General features: G+C 40.6%; 2 protein-coding genes across 2 annotated transcripts in view; both read left to right on the top strand.

Moving 5' to 3' along the window:
• Window positions 1-8764: 8764 nt before the first annotated feature.
• LOC119490997 (histone H2A, sperm-like) lies at window positions 8765-9626 on the top strand. Its single transcript, XM_037774550.1, has 2 exons — window positions 8765-8889; window positions 9135-9626. Exon 2 carries the CDS (start codon window positions 9142-9144, stop codon window positions 9556-9558), a length of 417 nt encoding a protein of 138 aa, XP_037630478.1. The 5' UTR covers window positions 8765-8889; window positions 9135-9141; the 3' UTR covers window positions 9559-9626.
• A 2269-nt stretch (window positions 9627-11895) lies between these two features.
• ppp1r37 (protein phosphatase 1, regulatory subunit 37) overlaps window positions 11896-27948 on the top strand; it is a 46751-nt gene continuing 30698 nt past the window's right edge. The window contains exons 1-2 of the mRNA XM_037774861.1: window positions 11896-12862; window positions 13113-14012. Of these exons, the coding sequence (XP_037630789.1) occupies window positions 13256-14012 (757 nt within the window). The 5' untranslated portion in view covers window positions 11896-12862; window positions 13113-13255. The remainder of the gene's footprint in view (window positions 12863-13112; window positions 14013-27948) is intronic.

Below are 27948 nucleotides of genomic sequence, written 5' to 3'. Positions count from 1 at the left end.
CTGAGAAGCTGTCTTTGGAAACTGATTGGAAAAAGGCAGGCACTTGCAAAAAATACTTGGCAGTTGATTGGATGAACCATCTGTCAATCAAACTCTTGCCGAAGCCGGTCGGAGAAGAGCGAATCACCATCAGTGCCGTTCTCTGTTCTTCTTTCAATGAAGAAATGCTCTCCAGTTCTGATATAAACTGATACTATTGCAGCATACACTAACCTCCTCAGGTTAACAACAATTGTTGTTTTGGAACGAACAGTCGTCACTCCGTGTCATCGCGTCACACACATATAACGAACACCCATTGCTGCCCATAGCTCCTCACAGGACGCTGATTGGTCCGTGATCTGGCTTACCGGACATAAACGCATTGCTTGAAGCCTGACAGATTTTCTGATTCCACGATTCTCACGTGAACTCGTGACATCGCAAGAATCTGATGTGCCATCTCTTGAATAACTCTCATTAGCATGTAGAGCTTTTTCTCCCTTTTCAGTAAACCTCCTAGTGTGTTAGCAGTTAGCTTAACAAATCATTTCGCAAAGAGGCGCGGATGTAGGCTATTTCACGTGTGACCAGGCCTTAAAATTTGATGAGCAACCAAATCAGCTGCACACACGTTCATGTCAATCTGTTTCCTCTCTTTGACCCCCCTTTGACTCAGACCACCAGAGAGACTCATCACAGTTCCTCTGAACTTTTAATCAAAAGTAAGTTTTAAAAAAAAGTTGATATTTTCCAGTCTGAAATAAAATGTTTATGTTGGGGAAAACATGCATAGCTTCCTGAGTGACAACCTGGGAATTGTTTCTGTCAAAAGAATTAGAGAAATTCTAAGAAACCACCAGCTGTGAAATAGAGTAATATGCTGAGTTTATTAGCGAGCAGGGGTGTGCAGTAAAGAGGGTGATATTGTCTGGGAAAAGACTATTGCAACAACAATTTTTGTAACAGAATCCAGAAACCAGTAATATTAAATGGACAGTGACCTCTATATGGCAGAGGTCCATCTCTCTCTTTCCCTCTCTTTCCAGCTCTGCCGGCCTCTAGGTGGGAATGTGACCAGTCGGAGGTGGAGGAGGAACTAGTGCCAGGACTGCCACTTCCTACATGGCGGTTCTCAGGGAAGCTGCAGGGCTGGGAACAGGAAACTCCCCAAAACACATCACAGACAGGCGGAAATGAATATTTAAAGAAATGAAGTGTGTGAATGCCTCTCTGTGTGTGTGTGATGATGAGGTACCAAGGGTGTAAGGAGGAGAGAGAGAGGACAGGAAGAGAATTACATTAGAAAAATGAGTTACACAGTGGACAGTAGCCAAAACAGGTTACGGCTGAAAAGAAAGAGAGACAGAAAGGAAAGAGAGAAAAACAGATGGAGGAATTAAAAGCAGGGAGTTGTGCACAGGTGGGATGGACGGAGGGGTGGCTGGGCGGATGATGGAAAATCTCTTTGTCCTTCGGTCTTCCCCCTTCTTCTTCTTCTTCTTCTTCTTCTTCTTCTTCTTCTAATGACGTGGCAGTGGATTTGCGGTGCCTCTTTACTTCTGGTCAATCCCCACACACATGTGTTCAGTGCCAGATCAAATCCTACCCCGATTTTATATCTCCCCCAAGATACACCCTCTGTTTTCACAATGTTTAAAAAGGGAAATGTTTTTTTTTGTTTTTTTTATTGGGAAACCGGTGACATGTGGTATGGACATATGGTAGCCATCACAGCTGGCTTAGGACCTAGGGAGGATAAAAGATGCGTAGAATGATGCAAAAGATGAGGAAGGTGGATGGGAGGATGGTACGAGAGAGGAAGGGCCGGAAAGGATAAAAAAGTTCACAATTTCCAGAAATAGTAAGCACAGGAGGGACTACTTTTGGAAACAGACCTAGCCTAATGTTATGACTTTACCATAGCAGGATGACCGAGCAAAGACTACACAAACTTGAATCTATCAAAGTTATTGTGTTTTTAGTACCATTTCTTTTTTTCCCTCCAATGCAGCTCAGCAAGGAAACATTGTCCAAGGAAACACAAGAATGAATTTCATACTAAAAAAGACTGTATCTTTGGAATATACCCATTTGAATTGTCTAACACAGACTGGTGAAGCCTCATATTAGCTTCAGTTGAACATTCAAAGTCATTTTTGCGCAGAACAAAGACTGTTGACTTATTACTTACATGGGAAACACGTCAGCGAGGAACCTCTTAATGGAACAGTGTGTAACATTTCGGGGGATCTATTAGTAGAAATATAATATTCATAACTATCTTTTCATGAGAGTATAATCATCTGAAACTGAAAGAATTGTTGTGTTTTCCCTTCATATCTACATAGAGAGTGGGTCCTCTTCACAGAGTCCGCCATTTTTCTACAGTAGCCCAGAAAATCAAACACAGGCTCTAGAGAGAGCTTTTCCCGTTTTTACCTTACCTGAAGGCCACTGTAGTTCTCCAACACACTTGTTAAACTGCGTTAACATGAGCCACAGAGTGAAAAAACGTGGTACCGCCAGCTGGCGTCTGACTTCCGTTGCTCCTAAAGTAGAGTTATTACGGTAAGGATGGCCTCTGAGCGAGGTGAATGTCGTTACCAGAGTTTTGCACTTGATGGCTCATGTTACCGCCGATTTGGAAAGGGAGGCGTGAGCAGAGGGGTACTCAGGTGGTTGCAATCTGCAACCACGCCACTATATGCTGCCAAATCACACTGTACCTTTAATATAATGGGCCGGAGGGGCAATTACAGCAACAAACTCTTTTAATATGCATAAGGACATGTGAATATTATTTTAAGATATGCCTGTATTTTCTGTTCATTGGACTGCTGTGTGTAAAATAAACTGCCCCTCGCTCTCTTTTTGAGCTCTCAGCATTGGCCAGAATGTGAAGCGACTCTCACTACGCACACTTTCTCTGCTCACCAGAAAGGTTTACCGGCTCATCCTGATACAAGCAAGATATCTGGATTGATCAAGGGATAAGCAGTGAAGATGCCAGGTGCCTCCTTTCTTATGAAGAGCAGATCCTCCATGCAGGGCAGCAGCTGCAGATGTGGGTTTTTATCAGCCAGTGGACTGGCAATGACCCTCTCCAAGCAATGGCTGACGAATACAGTGTCATAATGACTCAATGTTCTCGTCTAACTCTCGAACAAGAAAGCGAACAAGATTTTTCACCAAAAATGTCTAACTATTCCTTTAAAGAGGACCTATTATGCTTTTGTGCTTTTTCCCTCTCCTTCAGTGTGTTATATAGGTTTTTGTGCATGTAAAAGGTCTGCAAAGTTACAACGCCTAAAGTCCACGCCAAAGGGAGTTACTCTCCCCCACAGAAACACTGCTCCTGAACTGCCTGAACTGCCTTGCTTGAAGTCACGCCTCGTCTGTAACGTAGTGATGTCACCAAGTAACACATTTGCATAAAATCTGCCTAGCAGATAGTTTGGCACGCACTGGGGTTTTTTTTAACATTAAAGCATGTAAACATGTTCAAGTAGGAACCCAAAATACGAGTATGAACCTGAAGATAAGCATAATAGGTCCTAAAAAATATGCTTCAGAGCAATAAGATTAACATACGAATGAAAACTTACACATAAAACGTATAAATGCAGAATGTATAAGATTTCACTCAGAAAATAACTTTGAGTCTTAGCCTCTCAAAGTAGTTTCTCCTTTATTTAATGGGAATGAGCCCAGTCTGTTGCAGAAGAAGTCATGGAAAAACAATCACAGCCTCGCAGGCATTTTTTTTTTCAGGAGGCGACAGACTTTAAGCACCTAAGGATCCTGGGACCTCGAGACACCCGGCTGCACTGTGGGTGTCCATAAGGTTTCATAATTAAAGTAGATGCACTCAGAGAATGACTCACTCTCCAATTACTGTGTGAACACCTCACATTAATTTTCTCTTTATTGACTTCAAATTACAAGAGGGGCCAGACGTATTTAACACCTTTTTTCTGCTGTCAATGAGGCATTATGAGGCTAATGTCGCCGTCACCTGGGAGTTTATGAATGAGGAAAAAGTGGTTAATGATGAATAGGCTATTATCTGTTGAAAGAGGTGAACAGTTGCAATAAATATTTTCTACAGATTTGGTTATTTTCAGAGGGGTTATTGCCCTTTGAATGTTGTCAGGAACACCACTCTTTCCATGTGAAAGCATGTCTGTCGTCGTACAAGTGTGTCTGCAAGAATTGTATGCAAGAAGTCGTTGACCCTTGAGTTGGTTTCATGTAGAAGATCAATTGCTTTCCAAAGATCAGGCCCAATCTCCTGTAGTCCGCCACAGACATCTCCATAAAGCTGAGGAAAGGGGAAAAACTAGAAGTCAAAGTAACAGTGCAATCCTCCTAAAAGCCACATCTACAGATTTATTACTGCTCAGGGAAAAGAGGAAGAGGCCTCCATGTCTCAGCTAAAGAGGGCTGCCTTCACTGTTTACCTGTCCACCTGTCTGGTGCAAAGACAGAGAAAAAGACCTACTTATATATTCAGTCAGTTTTGTGACAGAAAGCATATAAGGGAGAGATCTTATTTAAGTTATCGTGGCTTAGCAGACATAAAAGAGATCTTGTTAGGGGCTTTGGTGTCTGGTTTTGCCTTCAATCTGTGAGTTTAATCGTATGTTTGGATCATTTCGTAGCTTCCTCCGCTCTCCCTTTCATCTCCTCTTCTCACTCGGCAGCAGACTGCAAACTTCAGTGTTAGTAGCTACTGTTGCTAATAAATACAGACGGCCTTCAGCCTTTATCCAGACGAAGGCTCTCAGGAGAACTGCACAGAAAAACAAATGGCTTGTTTCAATGATGACAACTCACATGATGAAAAACTATAGCCTATGCACTGATCTACTCTCCACTTGAGTGCAAATAAATTTTGTTATAGGAACAATGTGTGTTCAATGTGTGCACTGGCTTTATACTTTACATACTTGAAAGTCAGAGATATGCATCATGGGAACTGCTCCGTGACAGCTCGTGAGTCCTGTCCTGTCCTCCTCGTGTCGGAGGATGTTGAGAGGTTGAACAGAATCACATCCAATCTGTCCAAGGACGACCTGCTGGGAAGGTCCCCGCTTAATTCGTCTTCCCGCTGCTCTGCGATTGGCTCTTTGCCACGTTTTAAAGTGAATCGGAACAGTCAAAATGTCTCTGCGTGTCTCCCCTCTATCTCTCACTGTCGGCACATGGGGGAGAAGGACGAAGCTGTTTGCCTTCAAATTTGGCAATGAGGATATTGACAATGACAGAGCCACCAGTCATTGCGTTAAAGCAAAAAGAAACTGAGAAAACATGTTGAAAAAAATGTGGCTGAGGTCGCTTCCAGTGTGATGTTAAAATATTTACTTTTAGCTCAGCAAGGGGAGCTCGTCTTTGCACATTCTGCTCAGTTCATGTGTGCCATTGGCAATTTAAATCCTTGTTTGGTGCAGAGTTCAAACGTCCTGAGAGCTGCTCTAGGGGCCTTTACAAACACATGCATACTGTAACATATCAGACAGACAAAAGCAAGCAAGCTTTATATGAAACATCAAACTCGTCTCAATCTGTGTATGTTCTCCAATCAGAAACAAGTGTTTTATAGCCGTGAACTAACCTTTATTGAATAAAATCAGCCCCCTCTGTCCATTCAATGAAACTGATTAAACAGTAATGGACTTAAAGCAGCAGTGGGTAGAAATGGAGCAAATATGATTAAAAAAAGTTATTTTTATGAAACGGTCACTATATCCTGACAGTAGTGCATGAGACAGGTAATCTGAAAAAAATGATGTGCCTCTGTGTCCTCTGGTATCCTCCGGTGTCCTCTGGTGCTCCTAATGGCATCTGCAAGTTTTCACAGACCGGAGGAAAACAACCAATCAGAGCAAAGCTGGAGTCTGCCGTCTCTGAGCAGCTGTCAATCACTCGCAAACTCCAATCAAACGGTCAAACTAGGCAGCGCTGATCAAATATGAATCAATATTCTGTTACTGTAATGCCTATTTCTCTCCTCAAATGTTTGCAGAAACATCTTGTAATGTACTGTTTAGCTGTAAAATGATAAAGTTTGTGACCCAGCAGCCATGTTGAGATCAGTTGAGGAAATACCGCCCACCAGCCAGAGCACACTTTCTCATTTTACAACTAAACAGTACACTACGAGATGTTTCTGCAAACATTTGAGGGGAGAAATAGGCATTACAGTAACAGAATATTGATTATTTGATCAGCGCTGCCTAGTTTGAACGTTTGATCGGAGTTCACAAGTTATTCAACGCTGCTTCCGTCTCTGAAATGATCTGCGATCGGCCAAAGTCTCCCGTCACGGACTAGATATTCTAAAGCCTGAAAACAGAGCCATGAGGAGGTGCAGAAGTCTAGTTTTCTCTCAGAGCACTTGAATTACAATATGCTGAAAGGTTATTATGGAATGTTTGCCCAATAATGTCAAAACATTCTGCCTACTGCAGGTTTAATGTCAACTTACTAGCTTTTTCTTTCAACCGCATCACATGGTCTTCATCAGCAGATGGAGACTGCCCAGTTGTCTTGGGGATGGATCGATTGAAATGCGAGTTTAGTTGCTAAAAAAGGTGATATGCATTATGTGGATTTGCTAAAAAAAAGAAGTTATGAATGAAATGTAAACAGCTACTGAGCTTGCAGCAAGCTAGAAGACTGTAATACAGTTGAAAGAGTAAATTAGTGGACCTTCTATCCTATTTCCAAAGTCAATAATTATCTTTGATGCTTAGTTTAATCAGTGTTTCACCTCAAAAATTACACCAAAAAATACTAATAGGCCTAAAAACATGGGTTACCAAGTTTGGGTTACTAGTCCTGAATTGCCTTTGAGACCTTTAAACGTGAATAAATCCCTGTTTATCTCTGTCTGTTTCTGCATGTAATGAAACACTTGATACCGGGTTGTACACAGTGGAGATGAGTCATCATCACCCCCCCTCCCCCCACCAAGCAGTTAGTTAGTAAGCACATCAGGCGCTCAAGGAGACAGACACAGTCAAGCACCTAATCATAAAGTGAAGGATCATGACACCACTAAGTGTGGTTTCATAAATGCTCCTTTATTAAGAATATGTAATTGGAGTAAAAAACAATAAAGACAAACTGCAACAAGCTAGGAGTTAAATCTGAAGCCTTGTGCTGCCATCTGCTGTTGAAGTTTTTCAGCACATGATGGTATGAAATGTATTAAAATAGGTGGAAAAAATGACATGCTACGTTGTTTAAATTGTCTTTTTTATGTTTAAAAGAATATATGTTTTATGAGCAGCGTGTCCAGATGCATGTGTTTCTCAAAGAAAGCATGAACAAATATATTCATTTAAGGTGTTAAAGTGAGGACAGTAGAGTTCAAGAGTCAATATTACTGTAAACACTCGTCTACATATATAGGTAGACACCATTGGTAAAGAAAATACTTCTTCAAATAGACATTTGTCCCACACTGTGCGTGCAAAACATTTTTGCACTAGAAAATTACCATATGTTTCTTTTTTTTTTTTACTAATATAATTTTTTAGATCTTAGTTGCTGGGCTCACTTCAGCACATTAATAAAACAGAGTGAGGGGTTGTGGGGTTTTTAAAACAAAAAAGGAACTGCTGACAGTCCAATAGTTTTATTTTTACACACACATATTATACTAAAGTAAAGGAACAAAAAATATTAGTATCAAAAAGAAGAGTGCTCAATATGCAGCAGAATAACTCTGTAGTATTGTATTAAAATAATACATTTTATTTGATATTTGCCTCTGACAGGTTGTGGAATGGGAGTATAAAGTAGTATAAAATGGAAGAACAAGGGCCTCAAAATTGCAATTAAGTGCACCCACTGCACCACTGCCTATTACTCCTACATATCTTGCTCAGATTTTTCCAATCCAACCCACAGCAATTGTGTAGCTCTTATCTGTGATTGATTGGGAGGTTGCACTGTTGAAATCTCATTCACTGCCATTGAAACTTGAAACTTCTCTCTCCATTTTCCCTTTTCTCCGGTAATTTAAACACTATGCACACATATCACCAGCATGTTCAGGTAATCCCGCTGCCACTCACAGTGTAATGATCTTAGAGCTACAACTGACTTTTTGTGCAACTATTGTGTGCTTGTGCAGAAAAGCACAACCTACTCTTTTGCATCAAGAAACAAAACTTTCCACATGCAGTGTTACTCAGTACATTCGTCTATAACGTCGTCAAATGTAGGTTCTTCTTCTTCGGTTTGTAATGACGGCTAGCATCCAAAATGTTGTATACCACCAAATACTGGATTTAAACTAAAATCCACTCCACTTACTAAATTAAATAACTCCTTCCCACCCATTTCCCACTCTGCTATAAATTCTCTATTTTCCAGGTGTTTGTTCTTTCAACTGCTGCTGCACACGTTCTCCAGAAACACCCACGACACTCAGAAATCTCCTTTAATTAAGTCCATTTCCTCATATTTCCTTTCAACTCCAGCAGTACAGCTATTACCATTGCCAAAAGGGCCCAGAATTTCACCTGATACGACCTGATTGTTCTCCTTAGCTTGTTTCCTCACATCATATCTTGTTCTACTTATTTCCTCATGCTTATGTTGTTTCTTAGATCTAACCCTGATTATTTCTGTATCCTTATTTCTGACTCTCTTAGTTATCCTGCTATGCTGCGTTATTCCTTTTGCAAAGAATACCATGGTTCTTTCTCACTGTCTCCTTCACATTCATTCTCCACATTTGTCAAATGTAGGTGATCAGGTGATCCAGGTAACTCCAAGTAGCAGAGGAGCCAGGTGTCAGCAATCAACAAATTACTGCCTGCCTCATATAAAAGCAGTTTTCTGTGTTTCAGTGTTTAGCTGCTGTCTCAACATGAAGGGAGTGCAAGGATACTGGTGAGTGGTCTTTAAAGTTTGATGTGGTTCTACCTCAAGAGAATGAGTTTATCATTTGTTATATTGTGCATTGTAAGATGGTGGTGTCTCTAATGTTTAAACATGTTCCAAGTAGCTGCTCTTAAAGCCATTTAACCTTAGGCCTTTATTTCAAACATAGCAGATGTTTTAATGTTCTTCTCTAGTTGGAGGTGAAAATTTATTGAATTGATTTGAAATTAGCTAAAAATTTCTCTCAACTCTAGAATAAAGATGTCTGGCCGTGGGAAGAAACCTGTGCCCCCACCAAAAACTTCAGTGTCCCGGTCTACCAGAGCGGGGGTCACCTTCCCAGTGGGCCGCATCCACAGGCTGTTGAAGAAAGGCCAATATTCTCAGCGAGTTGGCTCTGGCGCTGCAGTGTACTTCGCAGCCGTCCTGGAGTACCTCTGCGCCGAAATCCTCGAGCTGGCAGGAAACGCCTGCCGTGTCGGCAAGAAGCACCGCATCACTCCTCACCACATCTTATTGGCGGTGAAAAATGATGAAGAGCTCAAGCAGCTGCTGGCAGGGGTCACAATCTCAAATGGCGGGGTCGTCCCAAATATCCATACCATGCTTCTCCCCAAGAAGACCCACGCACCCAAGGAAAACGGCACAGCTAAGGATGTTCAGTCTCAAGAGTTTTAAATTATGAATGTACAGGTTTTCAAATGTTGATATTAAATTTTATAATAAAGATGTTAAGTTTTTTAAAAGTGTGCTTATCTTATTACTTATTGAGCAAGGTACTGGAAGCGGTAGACTTTCTGGGGAAATTTCTCTACTTCAAGAGACCACCGTGTCTTGAAAGCAGCTGCAAGGGGCTGGACAAATTTCTCTGAATGCTAAGACAATGGGCTTTATTTCCTGCTTTTTGAGGAGTCTAGTGACCCTAAACCATTTGTAAGATTAAAAACCTTGGCATCTGCTCTCTACAGAATGTGGATGTCTCAACTATCTTACATGCTGTCCAGAAAGGGCAACTATGCTGTTTGAAGTTGACATTGATGCTGTTCACTTTGTGGTCAACTTTAGATAAACCAACTTTTTACTTGAGAATATTTCTTTAAAAAGCTGGTAGGTCTAACTGGCCTGTACAAGATAGGCCCAGAAAGCATTAGTAGTGCAAAAATTATAACTGTTACCTCTGTTCAGAAGGTGCAGCAGTTTAACCCAAAAGCATCCCCTCACCAGCCCATGCATTGTTCACATGCACGGACCAATAGTCTGTGGCTTGGCGCATGGTCTTCACATGATCAGAGAGTGCTGTGATTCCAATCACCTTCAGCACAGATCACAAGCCTCATTTTGTCCTCCAACTCAGCTCAGCATCAGTGTTGCACCTTTCTGGACTCTTTTCTATTTATTTATTGATATGGTCTTTCCTGTGCGTCCATCCAAACTAAAAGGACCAGGATTCAAACCCCACTCTAAACATGCATGTTGGTTGTTGAAGACACCAGTTGTAGAATATCTGATGCGCACATTTGAAGCCATTTCTCTGCTAAATCAAGTATTTACGTAAAAGTTTAAACATGTGTAACAATCAGCCATCCCAACTTGAGCAGAAGGTTGGAAATATACAATGCTGGTGGAATGAAATGCTACAGAAACTGTTTAGCAGTAAGATAACTGTGTTTGGCAGTCGTGACCTTTTTTACTTTTTCTTTTAATGGAATCCTTATAGTTAAACGGGGGGGAATTACATTGAAATTTGGGGAAGATTTAATTTTGTTTGTATGTGGAATTAGTCAAACACTACAATAAAATCAATTGTATTTTGGAGTCAAAGAATTACAATAAAAGTAAGCAACACTGTCTTTATTAATTAACTATTCTATAACCTAAATATTCCTCTAAACCAGGGGTCTGCAACCTGCGGCTCTTTAGCCCCTCTCCAGTGGCTCCCTGTGGATTTTTTTAAAAATTAGTGGAAATGAATGGCTGTTTTTTGTTTACATTTTCACTTTTATTTATCATTGTTGTAGGTCTATGGTACGACGGAGTATTAGGGCCACGTTGAGGAAAAAAATAAGATAAATCTGAGATTTTGAGAATAACGTTGTAATATGAGATTAAAGTCATAGGTTTACGAGAAAAAAAGTCATACTATTATGAGAATAAAGTCATAATATTATAAAGTAATAATTTTACGTGTTATTTTATTTTTTCTCTTAAAGTTATGACTTTATTCTCGTAATATTACAACGTTTTTTTCTCGTAAAGTTATGGCTTTATTCTCATAATATTACGACTTTTTTTCTTGTAATATTATGAGTTTATTCTGGAAATCTCAATGCCCTCAATGTGGCTCTAATACTCTGTAGTAGAGCTTGTTATCCTTGGAACATTTTAAAAGGAAATTATCATCACATTTAATTCATGTCTTATCTTTTGATATGTTTAGATACATTTTCTTTTTTTCTGTACTGTTTTTTGTATGTATTTCATTGTTTTTATTGGATTATTTTTCACTGTTTGGTTAGGTTTTTCTGCATATTTTGTGTACTTCTTGTTGTTGTTTAACTTTTGCTGTATTTTTAAAATTATGTTAGTTTAGATCGTTCTTCCTTTTTTGTTAATGTTTTTTTTTTTCTCCTGGGGTTGGGGGGAAGGTCCTTTGTATAAGCCTGTAAGGCTTCTTGACCTCTCCTGACACATTTCTTGTTTTTTTTCATTGACTAGATTTTGTGCAGTTTTATATATGTGCAAATAAATAAAAAAAAATAATTAAAAAAAGTATATTTGCACTTTGGCCCTCACTGCATTAGAGTTATATACTATATACTTAGACTATAAACTGTGTCACCTTCATCACAATGCTCAAATGTTTTGCGGCTCCAGACAGATTTTTTTTTTACTTATTTTTTGCCTAAAATGTCTCTTTTGATAGTAAAATCTCTAAACCTCTGCTCTAAACCCCTTTAAAATACAACCCTTTTCATGTTTGTGTGCATGTTTTGCAGCCTTTCTGTAACACTGACGTCTGTTGAACGTCCCCCCCCCGTGTGCGTAACGACGTGCTGACGTAAGACGTATGAACAACAAACAGTTGTTGGACTTCAACAAGCTAGCGAACGGTAGACAAAAAACAGGTTCAACGTACTTCTCCTCCTGGATACAGAGACTACTCAACGAAAACCCGGGAACATCTTTATAATCTCGTAATAATAACTAGCACAGACAGGTGTAGTATCTTCGTCTGGGTCTCCTCTAAAGCCAGAGCTAACATTAGCCACATAAACATGCTCATCGCTCGGAGTGTGACGCCTGTTTTTTCTCTGTCTGCTGCTGCCTGAGAGGTTTGATGCGAGGAGCCGAGCAGCACGACAACACAGGCTGAGAGACAACAGCCACAGCCGGACACATATCTGTCTTCTTGACGCAGAAGAATGGACTTTGTCGGGGAGAAACGTAAAGAAGCGGGCATGCGACCGTACACCGGCCTGGACGTCGTTGTTGTTGGGCAACAACTTTAGCAAGATAGCTCACATTCAGCTCATGCAAATGAATCGGTTTGGTGTCAGCTCTCTGCTAGCTTAGTACTAGTAATGGAGGAGTGACTTTGTTCATTTCTGCTGGTCTGTCCTGGTCCTCTTTAATACCTTGGCTGCTGGCAATGTGCTGAAGAACCAGGGGAGCATTTTAGTCAGTTCACACTTGGATTAATAGGACACAGACATTATTAAGTGGTGGTTGCCTGTCTGGGTTGATAGGTGAACAAAGTTGGCATATAAATAATTACTGAAACAGTTATCTATTTCACAGAGGCATCACAAATTTCTTGATATTTGTGTGTGAAATTGCTTTTTTTTTTATTTTAAGGATGCACCAAAGTCATCTGTGATTTGTGAAAACCATTCAAATCAGTAAAACAAACTTAAAGGTATATATAGGTATCATTTTTCTGATTGCACTTGATTATAATTTGGTAAATAAAGGACCAGGATAAGTGCACATTTACATATATTGTTGTGAGACAAAAGGCCAGAGACAGGCTTATCCATGTCAGTTGGTTCCTAGTTACTGTTTAACCCAACATCTAGGTGTATATATAGGTATAATTTTCTGATTGCACTTGTTTATAATTTGGTCAATAAAGGACCAGGATAGGTGCACCTGTGACTACCATTCAAATCAGTAAAATATAATTTTCGGATTGCACTTGAATATAATTTCGTCACAATAAAGGACCAGGATAGGTGCACATTTACGTATATTGTTGTGAGACAAAAGGCCAGAGACAGGCTTATCCATGTCAGTTGGTTCCTAGTTACTGTTTAACCCAACATCTATAGGCTGTCTGGCACAGTTAAAAGACTTGAGTTTCACTGGAAATGAAAACATGAATATCGAAGAGCAGTGTCTAGATTTGTGCAATGTCAAGACAAAAACCAGCAGTGTGGATGATGATCACAACACTACCAACAACACAGAGGGGGTCACCCCCCGGATCTCTGAACTGATGACGGACAGTAACACAGAGAAACAAAACATTGTTCCCACAGAGGCCTCTGAAACCTACCTGATGCCTCAGCTCACTGACAACCTCCAGGCAGCTGAGGAGGACAACCACCAGGCACAAGACACACTGGAAATTGATGAGGTGAATGGAAATAGAAAGAGCACTGCTCAAGACACCCCTACGGTAGTGAATCCCACTGACTTGATCTTTTCTAATGATGAGCAGCACAAGGACGATATTGGGGTGGAGAAAATGAAGGAGGATAAGGACACTGATCCTGCAACGTTTGTTGTGGAAGAAGAGGATGATGGTGGGGACATGGACATAGGTGTGGATCTGAGTCTTGATGAGAGTGGGGTGTTGGAGGCTGAGGCGACAAATGTCAGACCACTCTCAGACAATACTTTAGAGTCAGAGTCCACGTCTCAGGATGTCCCAGCTTGCAGCACTGCAGAGAACCCATCAGATGCAAGCCAGACCAGCAGCACAGAAGCTCCTGCCACAGACCAGGCTGGACTATACCCTTCGGTCGAGGAGGGCGACGATAAACAAAAAACAAGTGGCAAAAAGGTGACGTTTCCCTCAGATGAGGATATTATCTCTGGAGCAGTGGAGCCCAAGGACCCCTGGAGACATGGTAATCTTGTGTGTTTGTTTCTGCACGCCTGTTTGTGTGAATGACTTTCTATTTATACTCCTTGTCTATTGTATGAACATGACAGTTCAACATGGTTTGCAAGGATTCATTCTCATAAGACGTTTAACAGCATTTTTCTCCAGCTCCATATCTAAAAAGCTGTTCACTCTATTCAGATTGGGTTTAAAAAGTGCCCTGTCATGGTCCATATTCTGTGTAGTCGGTAAAAACGTAATATGTTGACACTGATGCATGAGAGGTGTGTCGATGGGCCGTCTTTTTTTAAGGAATGTTCTTTTGTGTGAGCTCTCATCTCTTGCATCACACTCCAGTGTATTTAGTCCTTAGTCAGCACCTGTGCCCCCGCCCCTTTTTCAAACAGAAGTTCACGTCTTACTTTAAATAGTCAAATAAATAACATAAAGGCTTTGCCTGTTTTTCCCCAACAGCCAAAGCACACCTGTATCTAAATTTAGGCCAAGGCCTGTGCTGTATGCCACATTGTGCGTGGATCCCACCACTCCTTGAGGTGTGCCATTTTACCACTGTCGGTTCCTGTTTGTTCAGTGAAAACATGTCAAAAGGAAGCTCATGCAGGACATGGAACTGCCTTGGCCCTTTACTGTGTTCATATAAAGAACCAGAGCTGCAACAATTAATCAGTTAATCAATTAGTTGTCAACTATTACATTAATTGCCAACTATCCTGATTATCAACAATTTGAGTAATTATTTTAAGAAACAAAAATCTAAAGTCTAAATTCTCTGATTCCAGCTTCTTAAATGTGAATAATTTCTTGTTTCTTTACTCCTCTATGACGGCAAACTGATTCTATTTTTCTTTACATTTTTGCAGTCTTGTTCCTCTTATGAGATGTACTGCTTTAGTACACAGTTGTTTCATGTATATTTCTTTTTTTGGATCAACTGGCGAGTCACGTATGATCTGACCATGACTCACACGCTCCTTCATCTGGTGTGGACAATGGGCATCATTTAACAAACGGACCTGCAGTCATAATGTGACAACTGGTGTTTGCTGACAGTACTGTGACGGCAGTCGACATAGTTACGCAGTCTGAGAAGATGCCAAATCTGTTTATTTGTACAAGACTACATACCGCAGGCCTTACGGTGTCTTCGTGACCTGTGTGGTTTTAAGGGTAAGCCAGAGAGAGTCCTGTTTTTTTCGTGATTTATAAAACCAAAAATGTAGGCCAGGCCAAGGCAAGGGTCAGTGATGCGAGATGTCCAGATGGGGGAGGGAGAGTGGGAGTAGAAAGAAGCAAAAAAGCATCAAGGTTAATATGCATGAACAATACTGCCTCATGTTCAACTGAATATAAATTATTCTATTAACACCCTTGCAATTGGTCAGACGGCTACTCAGAAAGACACTTGTGTTTTCACCCATTTATCCTCACACATTAAAGCTGAAGTAGGCGAGATTGGAGCAAATATGATTAAAAAAAGTTATTTTTATAAAACGGTCGCTATATCCTGACAGTAGTACATGAAACAGGTAACCTGAAAAAAAATCCTTTGCCTCTCTGTCCTCCAGTGCTCCTAACGGCATCTGCAAGATTTCACATACCGGAGAACAACAAGTAGTCATAGCTGATCTGAGTTCTGCTGTCCATCTGCTGTCTATGAGAGCCGGCTGTCAATCACTTGCGAACTCGGACCAAACGGTCAAACTAGGCAGCGCTGATCAAATATGAATCAATATTATGTTACGTTAATGCTTATTTCTCGCCTCAAATGTTTTCAGAATCATCTTGTAGGGTACGGTTTAGCTGTAAAATGAGAACGTTTGTGACACGGCAGCTATTGTGAAATCTCTTGAAGGAACGCCAAGTTCCGGTCCCATGACCGGAGCACAGCCAATAGGAACGCTCCCTCAATAAAATGACCTGTGATTGGTCAAAGTCTCCTGTCACAGGTTAGACTTTCTAAAGCCTGAAAACAGAGCCATGATGAGGTGCAAAAGTTTAGTTTTCTCTCAGAACACTTGAATTACAATATGCTTAAAGGTTATTATGGAATTTTTGCCCAATGATACCAAAAATATACTGCCTACTGCCACTTTAAGCTGCATGTTACTTTAATCTCTTCTACCCACTCAAAATAATTTACATGTTTGTTGCATCCATCTCCCTCACTGCTTGTCACATAACCCTGTTGCTTTTTTAAATGTTTCTGTATTAATTCACAGTGCGCATGCCAGGCAGCCAGTCTGATGGTAAATTGGACATGTAATACTGTATCTTTAGCCCAACTCCACGGGGGCAAAGTCCAACCCAGTTAGCCAAGATTTCTGGGACCTTATGAAACATTTGGCGCTGCGAACTGTCAAGTATCTAAATGGCTGTACTGATCTGTGGCTCAGATTATTTATCACAGCACATTTATCATGTAGTTTATTTAAGTTTCAAAGGTCCAACTGATTGTGGCGTTGATGTAGAGGTAGACAGACAGTTGATGGCAGTGAAGTCAATCGCATGATACAGTGTTCTGGTGTTAATGTAGGCAAAGATATAACACTGTGGTGCATTTATTAGGAACATTTTAAGTCCAAGGGATCAGATGAATACAATCATTTGAATCCCAAAATCTCAAAAAATTATAGTTGATTTCAGTCCAAAAATTACTGGCTATATTAGGCTTATGGGCAGTCTGCATTTGTATTTGTTCATATATTTATCTTCAATTTGTATTTCATACTGTCCATAGTCGTCATTATTCTTGCATTGTTTTACTTTTTAATTGTTTTTAATAGGGCTGTCAAAGTTAATGCAAATTTGTTTTAATGCCACTAATTTCTTTAACGCATAACACAGTAACGCAACTTGCTTTAGGTTTTAGCGGGCTCAGTTTTAAAGCTAGAGTGAAGATACTGACATCATAAGAAACTAGAAAACCTAAGGAAGTCATTGATACCAACCATATCATACTTTAGATAAGCACTTTAGATAATTTGATAACATCTTAACTTTTTGCGACTAACAAAGCCTGATTACTATATAATATACTATTTGTCATGTTAAATTTGGAGATAGCTTCTTGTGACATGTTTTCAAAAATTGCTAAATTACTCTACTAGTGTGTCAACGCTGAACTCCCTGAACCTTTGACGTTTCCTTTGTCCTGCTTCTGCCATCTATCTTTAGGACATGCCTGCACGTGGGACAGGCTATCTGAATGTGTATGCGCGTGTGTCTGTGTTTCTGAGGCAAAGTCAAGGAAATTAAATGTATCTGTACCTCCTCTCCAAGGCCCTTCATGCTTTGTTAGGAGCACTGTGCCACAATAGCTCCATAATCCATCCAGACCCATTATCTGCGGATCTATTGTCAGGTTCTCCGGGTCCCTGTCTTATGTCATCCGTCAGAAACATAACAGTGAAGCGAGCCTGAGCTCACAGAGCCTGGAGCTTCATCCATGCACAGTATGTGTTACTGCTGTAAGAGCAGAGGGAAGAATGTGTTGGATGGGTATTGAATGTTCACAAAGCAACATATATCTGGTTTAATAGGAGTCACGAAATGAGCCTCTGAGCAGGGGTTAGAAAGCTGCCATTCAAAATAAACACCTGGGGTTCAGGAGGGAACAGAGTCAGGGGAACAATAGTAGCCAGATGGGGTGTCATTTTCCATCTCTTCCTTGGCACTTTCGTTTTCCCAGAATTGACATCCAGTTTTGTGGCATCGGCTAGCATACAATGTGTGAGGCTAGTCCTCGAGTTTAATTTTGTAAGCTATGTCAATGTCATTTTGTTCTGATAATATCTTTCCTAGAGCTCTTTTTTTTCTTTCTTTCCCCTCTCCCTGTCGAGACTTGAGGGACGCCTGTTCTTTCCCTCCAGGCCTGGGCAAATACTACATCATATCCTGAGATTCCTGAACTTCCCAACATGCTGTGTTGCTTCCCCTGCTCCCTTCATTTCTCCTTCCTGGTTGGCCAATTCAGTCTTGGTGCAGCTCGGGCCTATATCAGCAAAGCATGTGATTACAAAAGCACTGGATCATACTGGAAGCATGTGCTAAGTCATTTATTTTATCAGACTTATCAGTCCATGCAAACACTCTTTAATGCAAAGGGAGTGTTTTTGTTAAGTCATGATGCAAGATAGTTTTTCACAGTAACTGTAGAGAATGATAGAGCATGCTAGAGTACTATAACGTTATTGTTATACAGCTTTGTGTACAAGTAAGTTAAAGTCTACTACTTGCAATCCAGACAATTCCTTCACATTAATGACTGTTTATCCTGCAAGCGGCCAAACTCTTTGGCCTACGTGCAGCTCCGTCTCATGTCATCAGACCCAAGGCCCACTTGGCAACAGGTTATTAGAGGCTCCGTGACCCATGAAATGTTATGTGTTGTGGCTGTAGACCAAGTTACACACTGATAGCAGAGCTTTCACTGTACAGAATGGACAAAGGCTTTGAAAACCTAGAAGTTAGTTCAGTTCGCGCTAGAGGCAGACCATTTTCTGGGCCAAAGCCAATAGAGGAAAAGGCTTAAAAACCTTTTTGAAGTCATCGATAAATGGAACGTGAGTGTTGAGAGTGTTGTATATCCTCTGTGACGCACCTTTTCATCCTATTGGGAGTAACATGACTGCAAATATTTGAGTGTTAAATCAGCCGAGTTAACATTGTCAAATGTCTGCTGATAATGCCAGCTGTCGTATAGGTGTTATTAACACCCAATTTGCAATAAAAACATGAGAGGAAATAAAGTTCACACTATCACTGAGGCAAAGAATGTGCGGAAATAGAAAAAAGCTTGCAAGTTTTTAGAAATAAATGAAAATCATTGTAGGAACGTTTGGTTGCAGAGCTATAGAGATGCACTGATCACCGGTCAAAGCTGATCCGGCATGATCAGTTTCAAATATTTTTTGCCGGTCAAATTTGCACACGTGTCGCATGATGGTTTTACGTCGCACACACAGTGGCAAAGACGGTAACGTCACAGCCAAACACACACATCATGCCATCGGTGTGGAAGTTCTTCAGTGAAGAAGACATCAAGCTCGCAATTTGTTACCCCTGTAAGTCCAAAGTAAGCCGTAAGAACAACCTTAAAACAACTTTGAGATTTTTTTGAGTGAGAATGAGAGCAGGTCCTGAAACTTGGTGCAGTTTTGGGAGAAAATGTAAGTTATTTAATAATGTTTTTTTATGAACATACAATTGAATTTCAATTTTTCATGAAAGAAAAGTTACAAAAATGTTTTTTGTTTGCTATCAGTTATAGTTCTTAGAAAGAAAATCGGAATCGTCAGGTCAGACTTTTAAGAGATTGTAATCAGCCAAGAAAATTGCAATCGGTGCATCTCTACAGAGCTATTAGTGTAGCTGTATAATCTATGGCAGTATAAATATCTTTATCAGAATTTGGTATTAGGTAAAACTTGATTGGTACATCCCTACCTATCAGCAGACTGGGGACCAGCATCTGCTCAGCTGTCAAATAGCTAGTCAGGTCTTGCAAATTGTTGTCATTGGTGACAAACATTGGTGTCTGCTAGATAAACTATGTAATGTTGAGACTGTTTCTAAATAGTTTTTCTGTGTTGGGATATTTGTCTTTCCTAACCAACAATGGACACTAATGCTGATATGTCTGTGACATAATAATAGCTGCTGATAATATCAGCCCTGTGGAATAGCTCTAGTGGGTACATTCATTTATTATGCAGTGTGTTGAAATGTGTGCGTCTGTTGGGTGTGTGTTTTGTGATTAACCCTGCCCTTTAACCTTGCGTCCCTCTGCACTGTAGCCCTAAACCATGATAACTTTTTACCGACAAAGCTGGAGATTGATAGTAAATGGTAGAATAGACATGGAACATACCAGTCTCAGTGACGTCTATCAGCATTTGGCTGAGGATTTCTCATCCTGTCCAAATGTCTGCGTAAGACTTTATTCCCTCGTCAAACAGAAATTCCTTGCTGTCTTATCGCTCCTGAGGAGGCTGGAAGTGACAAATATTACCTACACATTGCCTACAAAATACCCCCTCATTTAAAAATGGAGCATACAACTGTTGTTTGCTCATAATGTCACTCTCCATCTGGTCTGGCAGCTTTCTCTCTCTCAGACGCAGGCCTGGTTTCATGTGGGAGATGGTTTAAAATGGCTGCTCTGTTTTGTTTTTTTAACCGTCATCATAGTTCATCATAACATGAGAGAGGCTGCTGTTGATGCGGAGTTATGTCTTACATTGCTAAAGGCATGAAGTCAACATAGACATGTTGTGATATTATTTACTGTTCAGCTGTCATTGCTGTGTCTGCAGTGTTGTGCAAACAAACCTAAAATACTGGTGGTCTATGTTGTCTGAGTTTAGGGATGTGAAATTTGAGGACTGGTATTGTGTGGGATGTGTGTGAAGCCTGGTGTTGTAATTTTTCAGATTCAGTCTAATGCGAGTGCTGTCTGTTTATTATTGATCTGCACGCAGCTACTTGGAATTGATTCCAGAGTTTTTGCATAATTATACTCCAGCAGTGTCTGGATGTTTCTTGAGCCACATTATTAGAAGCCATCACATGTATTACTTTGTTTACCTTTTGACCAACTGCTCTCATGTAGACCTGTGCTGATACAGTATGATTTAGGTTAAGTAAGTGGGTTTAGGTGGTAGTTTAAACCTTTGGGCTCATCTGTTTTATGCAGAAGGCAGCTCCCTTCTAAAAGTTGAACTTTTCTCACTTTGTGTTTGCTGCCGTCTTGTCATCCAGACTGGTAGAGGCACACTGCAGCAGCGCCACTTACCCTGCCTTCTGCCCCACCTCTGACCAGCCAGGCAGCCAACTGTCATGTGTGAATGACGCTGCTGTCACCATCTACAGCACAGTCGTGTGAAATGGCAGGGAAAGGGGCTGGAGACTGGCAGAGGGGGGCTATTTTGAACGCTGGCACTTGCATGTTAAGTAGGAACTGGCAACACTTCGCTGTTCCACCCACAACATACTCACATCTATCTCTGGAAGTTTGCCCAAAGGCTTGGCATGTTATTTCATACATTGTTGTCTAACCCAAAATTTAAGCTATATACATATTTCCACTTAAGGTTACATCCATACTGTGCCAGCTAAATTACAAAATTACTTTTACGTGTGAGTTTTCAGGTAGATGTCCATCCACACCGAAACAGTTCTTCTTTATCCTCCGTGCTGCCTTTTCCTTCTCTCTGTGATTACCTGTACAAAGTTTAAATACAGCCTAACTGTATTTTGTGGTGCTGTTGAATTGTATTGCATTATACTGATAGAGTAGGTGTTTCTTCAGTTCTTCCACCTGGCGCCGCTGCGCTGCACACACCGGCTGTGAACGCTCCGTCCTTCGCACGGCGATTGCCTCATTAACGTTATGATTCCCTTAAAGCATTGGGTTTGAATTCGAAAATTGCCAAATAGGTTCTCTTGCTTTGCGCTTTGACACCAAATCCTCCGCCACCATCGTGTCTGTCAACTCTATTTTGTGTGTGTGAGATCTGACTCCTGCTACTCTGTGCTGAGCCTCTGTACGGACACTTAGGTGGGGGCGATGGACATGCAATGTAATCGGTGTATGCCTGAACACCGTGTAAAACTAGTAACACCGACTACTGTGGCAAGTAGGGATGCACCGATCTGACTTTTTCAGTCCCGATAGTAATACCTGGGCTTTGGGTATCAGCTGATACCGCGTACCGATCCGATACCGGTGTTTAATTAATAAGCTGTATGCCCCTCACTGTGTGGAATTGACGGGGATCATTATTTTATGTGTAAGGCAACATCAGGCTTGACTTAAACATTGCTTTCCTAACTTTGTAAAACAGAATTATTATTAAAATAATAAAATTGCACACCAGCAACTTGGTAAATGTAATCTTCAAAATTAACAGGAATTACATTGCCCATTGTCACCAATACCCGATCCAGCTATTTGAGTCATTATCGACCCGATATCCGATCCAGTATCAGTATTGGTGCATCCCTAGCGGCAAGCCTAGCTAGGTGTACCTTATAAACTGGCAACTGAGTGTATGTCATTGTTTTCCTAAAGTCCAGTTTTCCCCTTCCGAGCTTAAACAGCCAGCCCGTGTTTTCTCTTAGTTGAAGGAATACACAGTTTGAATTTTCTCCATTCTTATGCTTATGAAACCTTTTTGAAACCCTCTCGAAGACCCTCTACTGAGCTAGTAATGAATGTCAAACGAATAAATAAGCGACTGACCCTCACACTTAAATGGTTTCAGTCAACAGGACAACAAATCACACCCAATGCTGAGGATATTGGCCGTCAGCTGAAACACAGCGGATTATTGGACACCATGTGGCCTCCATGTGTTGCTGAGTGCTCTGTTTCCAATCCTCTATACTGGAGCACCTTTTTTGAACTGCTGGCTGGGAATAATTTCCGCTTGAAGCATGTAACCTGTCAACACTTGTTACTCTGTTGTAATCTTTCATTAAAGACATTTTAACTTGTCTAAATGATCAATCCAAGGTCACTTTCTATTATTTAAGTATTTAGCTTTCCCTCCACTCAGTGTGCTAATCCTTTCAGAGGATTGGTCGTCAGTTGTCGTAGGGTGGTATTAGCTGCTACATAACAATTTGTCCAAGAATAAACTAGGTCAGTGAACAGGCTGACTACCTTTCCGACCACAGTTTTCTCTCTCAGTTTGTTGTTATGTAACTGAACATGAACCCCTGCTGTCCACACAGCTCCAGATGTGTGCAGACAGCAGGTCAGGTGTTTATCTGCAGTAGCTTGACTGAGGCTGGTACAGTCTTCACCACATTCCCAGTCACTGCCAAAGCTTTTCTTAAGCTCACCACATACACAGTATGCTGTATGATTCTTAACTAGTGAAACCAGATTGTGCAGTCTAGTGTAAACAGAAATAATTCAAAACATTATGCAAGTGTGCAACATTATCAAGGAAATCCTCTTTGTGCTAAGTCTTTCAGTCTGTCCGTCCTCCTCTGCACACAGGCAAACACTTGTCTTTGCTTGTTTCCTCCTTGTTGTTGGAGTGAGGGAAGAAAGCGCATCACCTGTAGACTGTGTGTTTGCACGCCGTTTCTTGTCAGCTAGACAAGGAATAAGAATGAATGATGATGGCAAGCCTGAGGAGGACCATAAACAGACTGTGACTTGTAGAAATTGGGTCAGACTTCACTCGAATGCCTTCTCAACAGTTTACAACATGTCTGTGAGAGCAGTAAAAAGCAAAAAAAAAATCATTTGTTGTACAAATGTGGAGCAAGTGCTGGCATTGGATGATTTTTTGCACGTGACAGCAGCTTCTAGGTAGGTGAGGTGATGGCTCTTCTTCACCTCCTTGGTAGATAATAATCCCGTGTTTTTACAGGCCCTAAAGGTTTGGCTTCAACATCAAGAAACTTCATAAGAAAATAGTTAGGGCCCACCCCTTACATGATCCGTTAGATGTTTTTCAAAAGGCCTGAAAGCAGTGGAAAGCTCTTTTCAGAAGTTTGGGAGGTGTCCGTGTTGCCCAATTTCTCTGAAACTTTCCAGAACAAGCACTCCGATGGTCATGCTGCTTTTTGCAGAATCTGCCCAGGTGTGAATTGGTGTAAAAACAATTCAAAACTCTTCACAATCCTCTGACTTCCTCCCTTTGTTTTTGTAGTTAAACCATTATAAACACACTAGGAAAATGCCCCAACTTGTGCCCTACCTTTACATTCAAAGGTAGGGTAAATGCAAACATTTACAATGGAGCAAGAAATAAAAAGCTCTGATTCTTATTCATATATTTGCATTTATGGTTATGGTAACAGTTTCATTCACCAGTTCACTCATCTGTCCCAACAAGACACGCGCAAACTGAGTTTAGTGCTAAAGCCCACTCTCCCACTGTGGGCACTCTGTGGGTCGATCTATTCTGAGCTTTTGTGGGTGGTGGTAGGTTTTGACTGCAATAGTTTTATGATGTTGTGCAGCAACAAAGGAGAGAAGTCTTGTATTTTTAGCTGCTGCATTTAATAATGGTAAACCTTTTTTGATGAGTTGTCATATTTACACAGCAAGAGGCTTGTTTGGCAGCGTTTATTGAAAATCAAAAATATATCACGCTATGTTTACATTAGTTTGATGAATTGGCAGCATTTAACTAGGTAGTATAATTGTAAGTAATTTTAAATTAACAACTTTATTAAATTAGTTCACAGCTGATTACACTTCTTCTGTTTTACACTCGTCAGGTAGATATGTTTTCATGAGACAAATTCACATCATTTGGGAAACAAAGAATCACAGAAATGGAATGGCGACCTGTGTCTATTAGAAGTTCAGGCCCGACTCTATGTTTTGACCAAACAGCTTGTCGCTCAGCTCATATGTGGAGCAGTTTGGTGGTGACATAAATTAATACAATGACTAGTAGTTGTTTTTTTGCAAAATTGCAGCTCAAATTCCCCATGCTGCTTTTTCACAATCACAATGTGACAAATGCTGTAGTTTCTAACAGGGTTGCCAATCGATAAAATAACATTTAATCACGATTAATTGCATGGTTGTCCATAGTTTATCGCAAATTAATCACACATTTTTTATCTGTTCAAAATGTACCTTAAAAGGAGATTTGTCAAGTATTTACACTCTTATCAACATGGCAGTGGACAAATATTTTTGCTTTATGCAAATGTATGTATATATTTATTATTGGAAATCAACTAACAACACAAAACAATGGCAAATATTGTCGAGAAAGGTACTGCATTTAGCATAAAACATGTGCTCAAATTATAATATAGCAAACTCAAACTCAACAGGCAACAACAGCTGTCAGTGTGCTGACTTGACTATGATTTGCCCCAAACTGCATGTGATTATCATAAAGTGGGCATGTCTGTAAAGGGGAGACTCGTGGGTACCCATAGAACCCATTTTCATTCACATATCTTGAGGTCAGAGGTCAAAGGGACCCTTTGAAAATGGCCATGCCAGTTTTTTCTCGCCAACATTTATCGTAACTTTGCAGCGTTATTCAGCCTCCTTCCTGACAAGCAAGTATGACATGGTTGATACCAGTGGATTCCTTAGGTTTTCTAGTGTAATAAGATGCCAGTATCTTCACTCTGTCAGTATTTCATTCTAGCTGTAAAACTCAGCCCCCTAGAACCTAAAAACCTAACCTAAAATCATTTCAGTTATTATCGCATTAACTTTGACAGCCCTAGTTTCTAAGAAATGTTTTCATATTGACCTCAGGCTTGTCGTTTGAAGTTACTGCTCTGGTGCCTGCCTAGCTTTGTTGAATTAAAATTACATGTTCAATTTTCACTGAAAACCTTGACCTCACCTTGTGCTTTATAGCTTCAGTGTAATTAAGGTGTGGAAATATAGTAGCAGGCTTCAGGTGACTGAACATCTCCTCACATTCAATGCCTAACTGTAAAAACAACGTTTTCTATAGAAAGCTTTGACATACTGTAAGTACAGCTCTCTCTCAACATATGTGCCTGTACTTGTTGCAGCTCTGCCGGTAGTTCATCCTAAGTAAGTGATTTATAATTTATGGCAGGTATACTTCCCTTGTTGCCTGCAGTTTTTCTTCGCCCCAAGATACCAATCCAACTGGCTGTTTACTGAAGCACAGATGCAACAGAGCCTCAGTGTGTTTGGCTAGAGTTGAAACAGACACAGATTAATGAGGAACTTAGGAATCTGGTTTCCTATATTTGATATATTGATAATGCTCTAGACTTTTAATGGACGTACCACATCAAACTAAATTATGCCAAATTGATTTCCAGATCTGGTGTCATGACGGGACCACTTACCTACCTACTGCATTGATTTTCTTTTTCCACTTTTTAAATCATGAGGGGAAGAGATTAGGAGAACAATTTAGAGATCGAGAGTTGTCGTACGATATTCATCAGTTTAATTTGCTTGTTAGCACATTAAAAGCATTTTTGAATAATTTCAGTACAGTATTATTTGGACATGAACTATCTTGCTTTACTCCAGCCTATTGTTGATCCCATTGTTCAAAATGTCTGCTCTACTAAAGGCTAAAGCTAAACTCATCATCACTCTTACCCATAAAGTCCACAGTGCTTAATTTACCTCTGTTGATCTGAGTCAGCAAGCTAGATGCTGTTGTAGCAGCGTCCTGCTTTTCTTTTCTTTTTTTCGCTCACAAGCTCAGCGATGGAAGCAGCAAGTTTTGTTGCACAGTGGACGGTGGCCAACAACAATAACAAGAGGACAAGGGGCGTGCTGCTTGTTTGTGTCATTTAGCGGATTCACTGAGTCAGAGCAGAGATGGACAAGTTCTTTCATAATACAACCATAATACTAAGTCTCATGGCATGTTTTGGTTAAAAGAATGCTGATTTAATTGAATCGTAACCATGCACTGCATTCAGCAGCGCACTCTTACATCACAATAATTTCCCACCATCCCATTAAATAGGAATTCAGTCAAATTACAACCGTCTGCATGCACAGTGCATTCTCCCATCACATGTGAAGCCCACACTACTGCACTGTCTGAGCCAAAGGACTACATGCTTTCATGTAAGGTTTGATTATAATACTGGAGTGATTATATTTTGTATGCTATTTCAAGGAACCAGCAGATATTAGCCTTAAGTAAAGTACACAGTTTATAACTTGTTAACACCTTCTGCTAGTTTTTGCTGGCTAGCGTCTTTGCTAACACAGTCCACATTGTCCGCTCAATTTTTCATAGTACTTTTCCCCATGAATTAACTTGCTAGCTAACTCTCCACATGGCACATTTCACGCTGTATGTGTTTCACAAATGAATGGATTTATTTGGCAAATTAATGGATTATGTCAGGTTATGATATGAGCAGATAACCCCTATATTTTTATTTTATTCCTGTTATTTCCCCTTAGTTCCCATAGAAAGTTTCTACCTTGAATATTACTGTTTTGCAACCGTATGCCTGTAATCTCAATCCAAGGTGCCCACAGCTGTCCTTCCCTTAATGACTTCTTTCTTCAGTAAAACATGAAGAGCAGGTTTTGTTTATCGAAGGGTTGATGATGTGTTCAGTGAACATCGGCTTATCTTGGTAGTTAAATGTCTCTCAAAGGAAGAGGTGTATTTAGTGATTCTTTGCACAGTCGCTGTAATCAGACTTTTACCTCTCTACTTCCTCTTAACCTGGTTTTCAGAGATGTTGTTTGGAGCGGTCCTCCTTTCCCCTTATGCGTACCTCCTCATCGCCACTCCCTCCTCCTTACATGTACCAGCAGCACTGGAGGGAGTGCAATAAAACAAAGACAAAGCAAGCAGAAATGCAGGCAACAGCTGTAGCTCAGCTCTTAATGATCCTGCGGGTCTAAAGCTCACATCTTCTGTTTAACGTCAAGCATTTTGCTCTCTGATACAGGTTTCCGTTTTTTTCTTTGTCTCTTTTTCACCATTTCCTACTTTCACATACTCCATAGTTTATTTTTTGCTGAGGTGTTCAATCTAAGCCGCCACTGCTTTCTTCGCTTTTGAGCACAGTAGTGATAAATTAGACCATATACTTTAGACCGTGTTCTTTTTTTAATTCAGTCTCCGTCTCGCTTACCTCCCCGTCTCTTTCTCTAATTAATGAGCTACGTGTGAAAATACTGTGTAGTAAGCATGGGACCCTCCCCACCTCCGCCCCCCCTACCCTTCCCACAGGAAGTGTTTACCCACACACACATTTGCTCCACGGCGACTCTGCACAATAACACTTTTCCAAGGACACTGTGTTCACTGGAACGCACACACTGTGCTGTACAAATGTACAAGACTGCGCTCTCACACACTGGCAGCATAGGCATTTAGGTTAAATCCACAGATACTTTTTGTAGATAAAGCACAAATTGAGATTAACTGCATTAGCTTCTAACGAAACCCTGGAAGTTGGCATGAATGTTGGAGATG

Source organism: Sebastes umbrosus, chromosome 7 (assembly GCF_015220745.1).
Source record: "Sebastes umbrosus isolate fSebUmb1 chromosome 7, fSebUmb1.pri, whole genome shotgun sequence".
Taxonomy (NCBI): domain Eukaryota; kingdom Metazoa; phylum Chordata; class Actinopteri; order Perciformes; family Sebastidae; genus Sebastes; species Sebastes umbrosus.
This window is presented reverse-complemented; position numbering and strand designations above follow the sequence as displayed.

What these genes read in the sequence shown, in the direction of transcription:
- LOC119490997 (XM_037774550.1), top strand. Translation starts at nt 9,142, where the DNA reads ATGTCTGGCCGTGGGAAGAAACCTGTGCCCCCACCAAAAACTTCAGTG.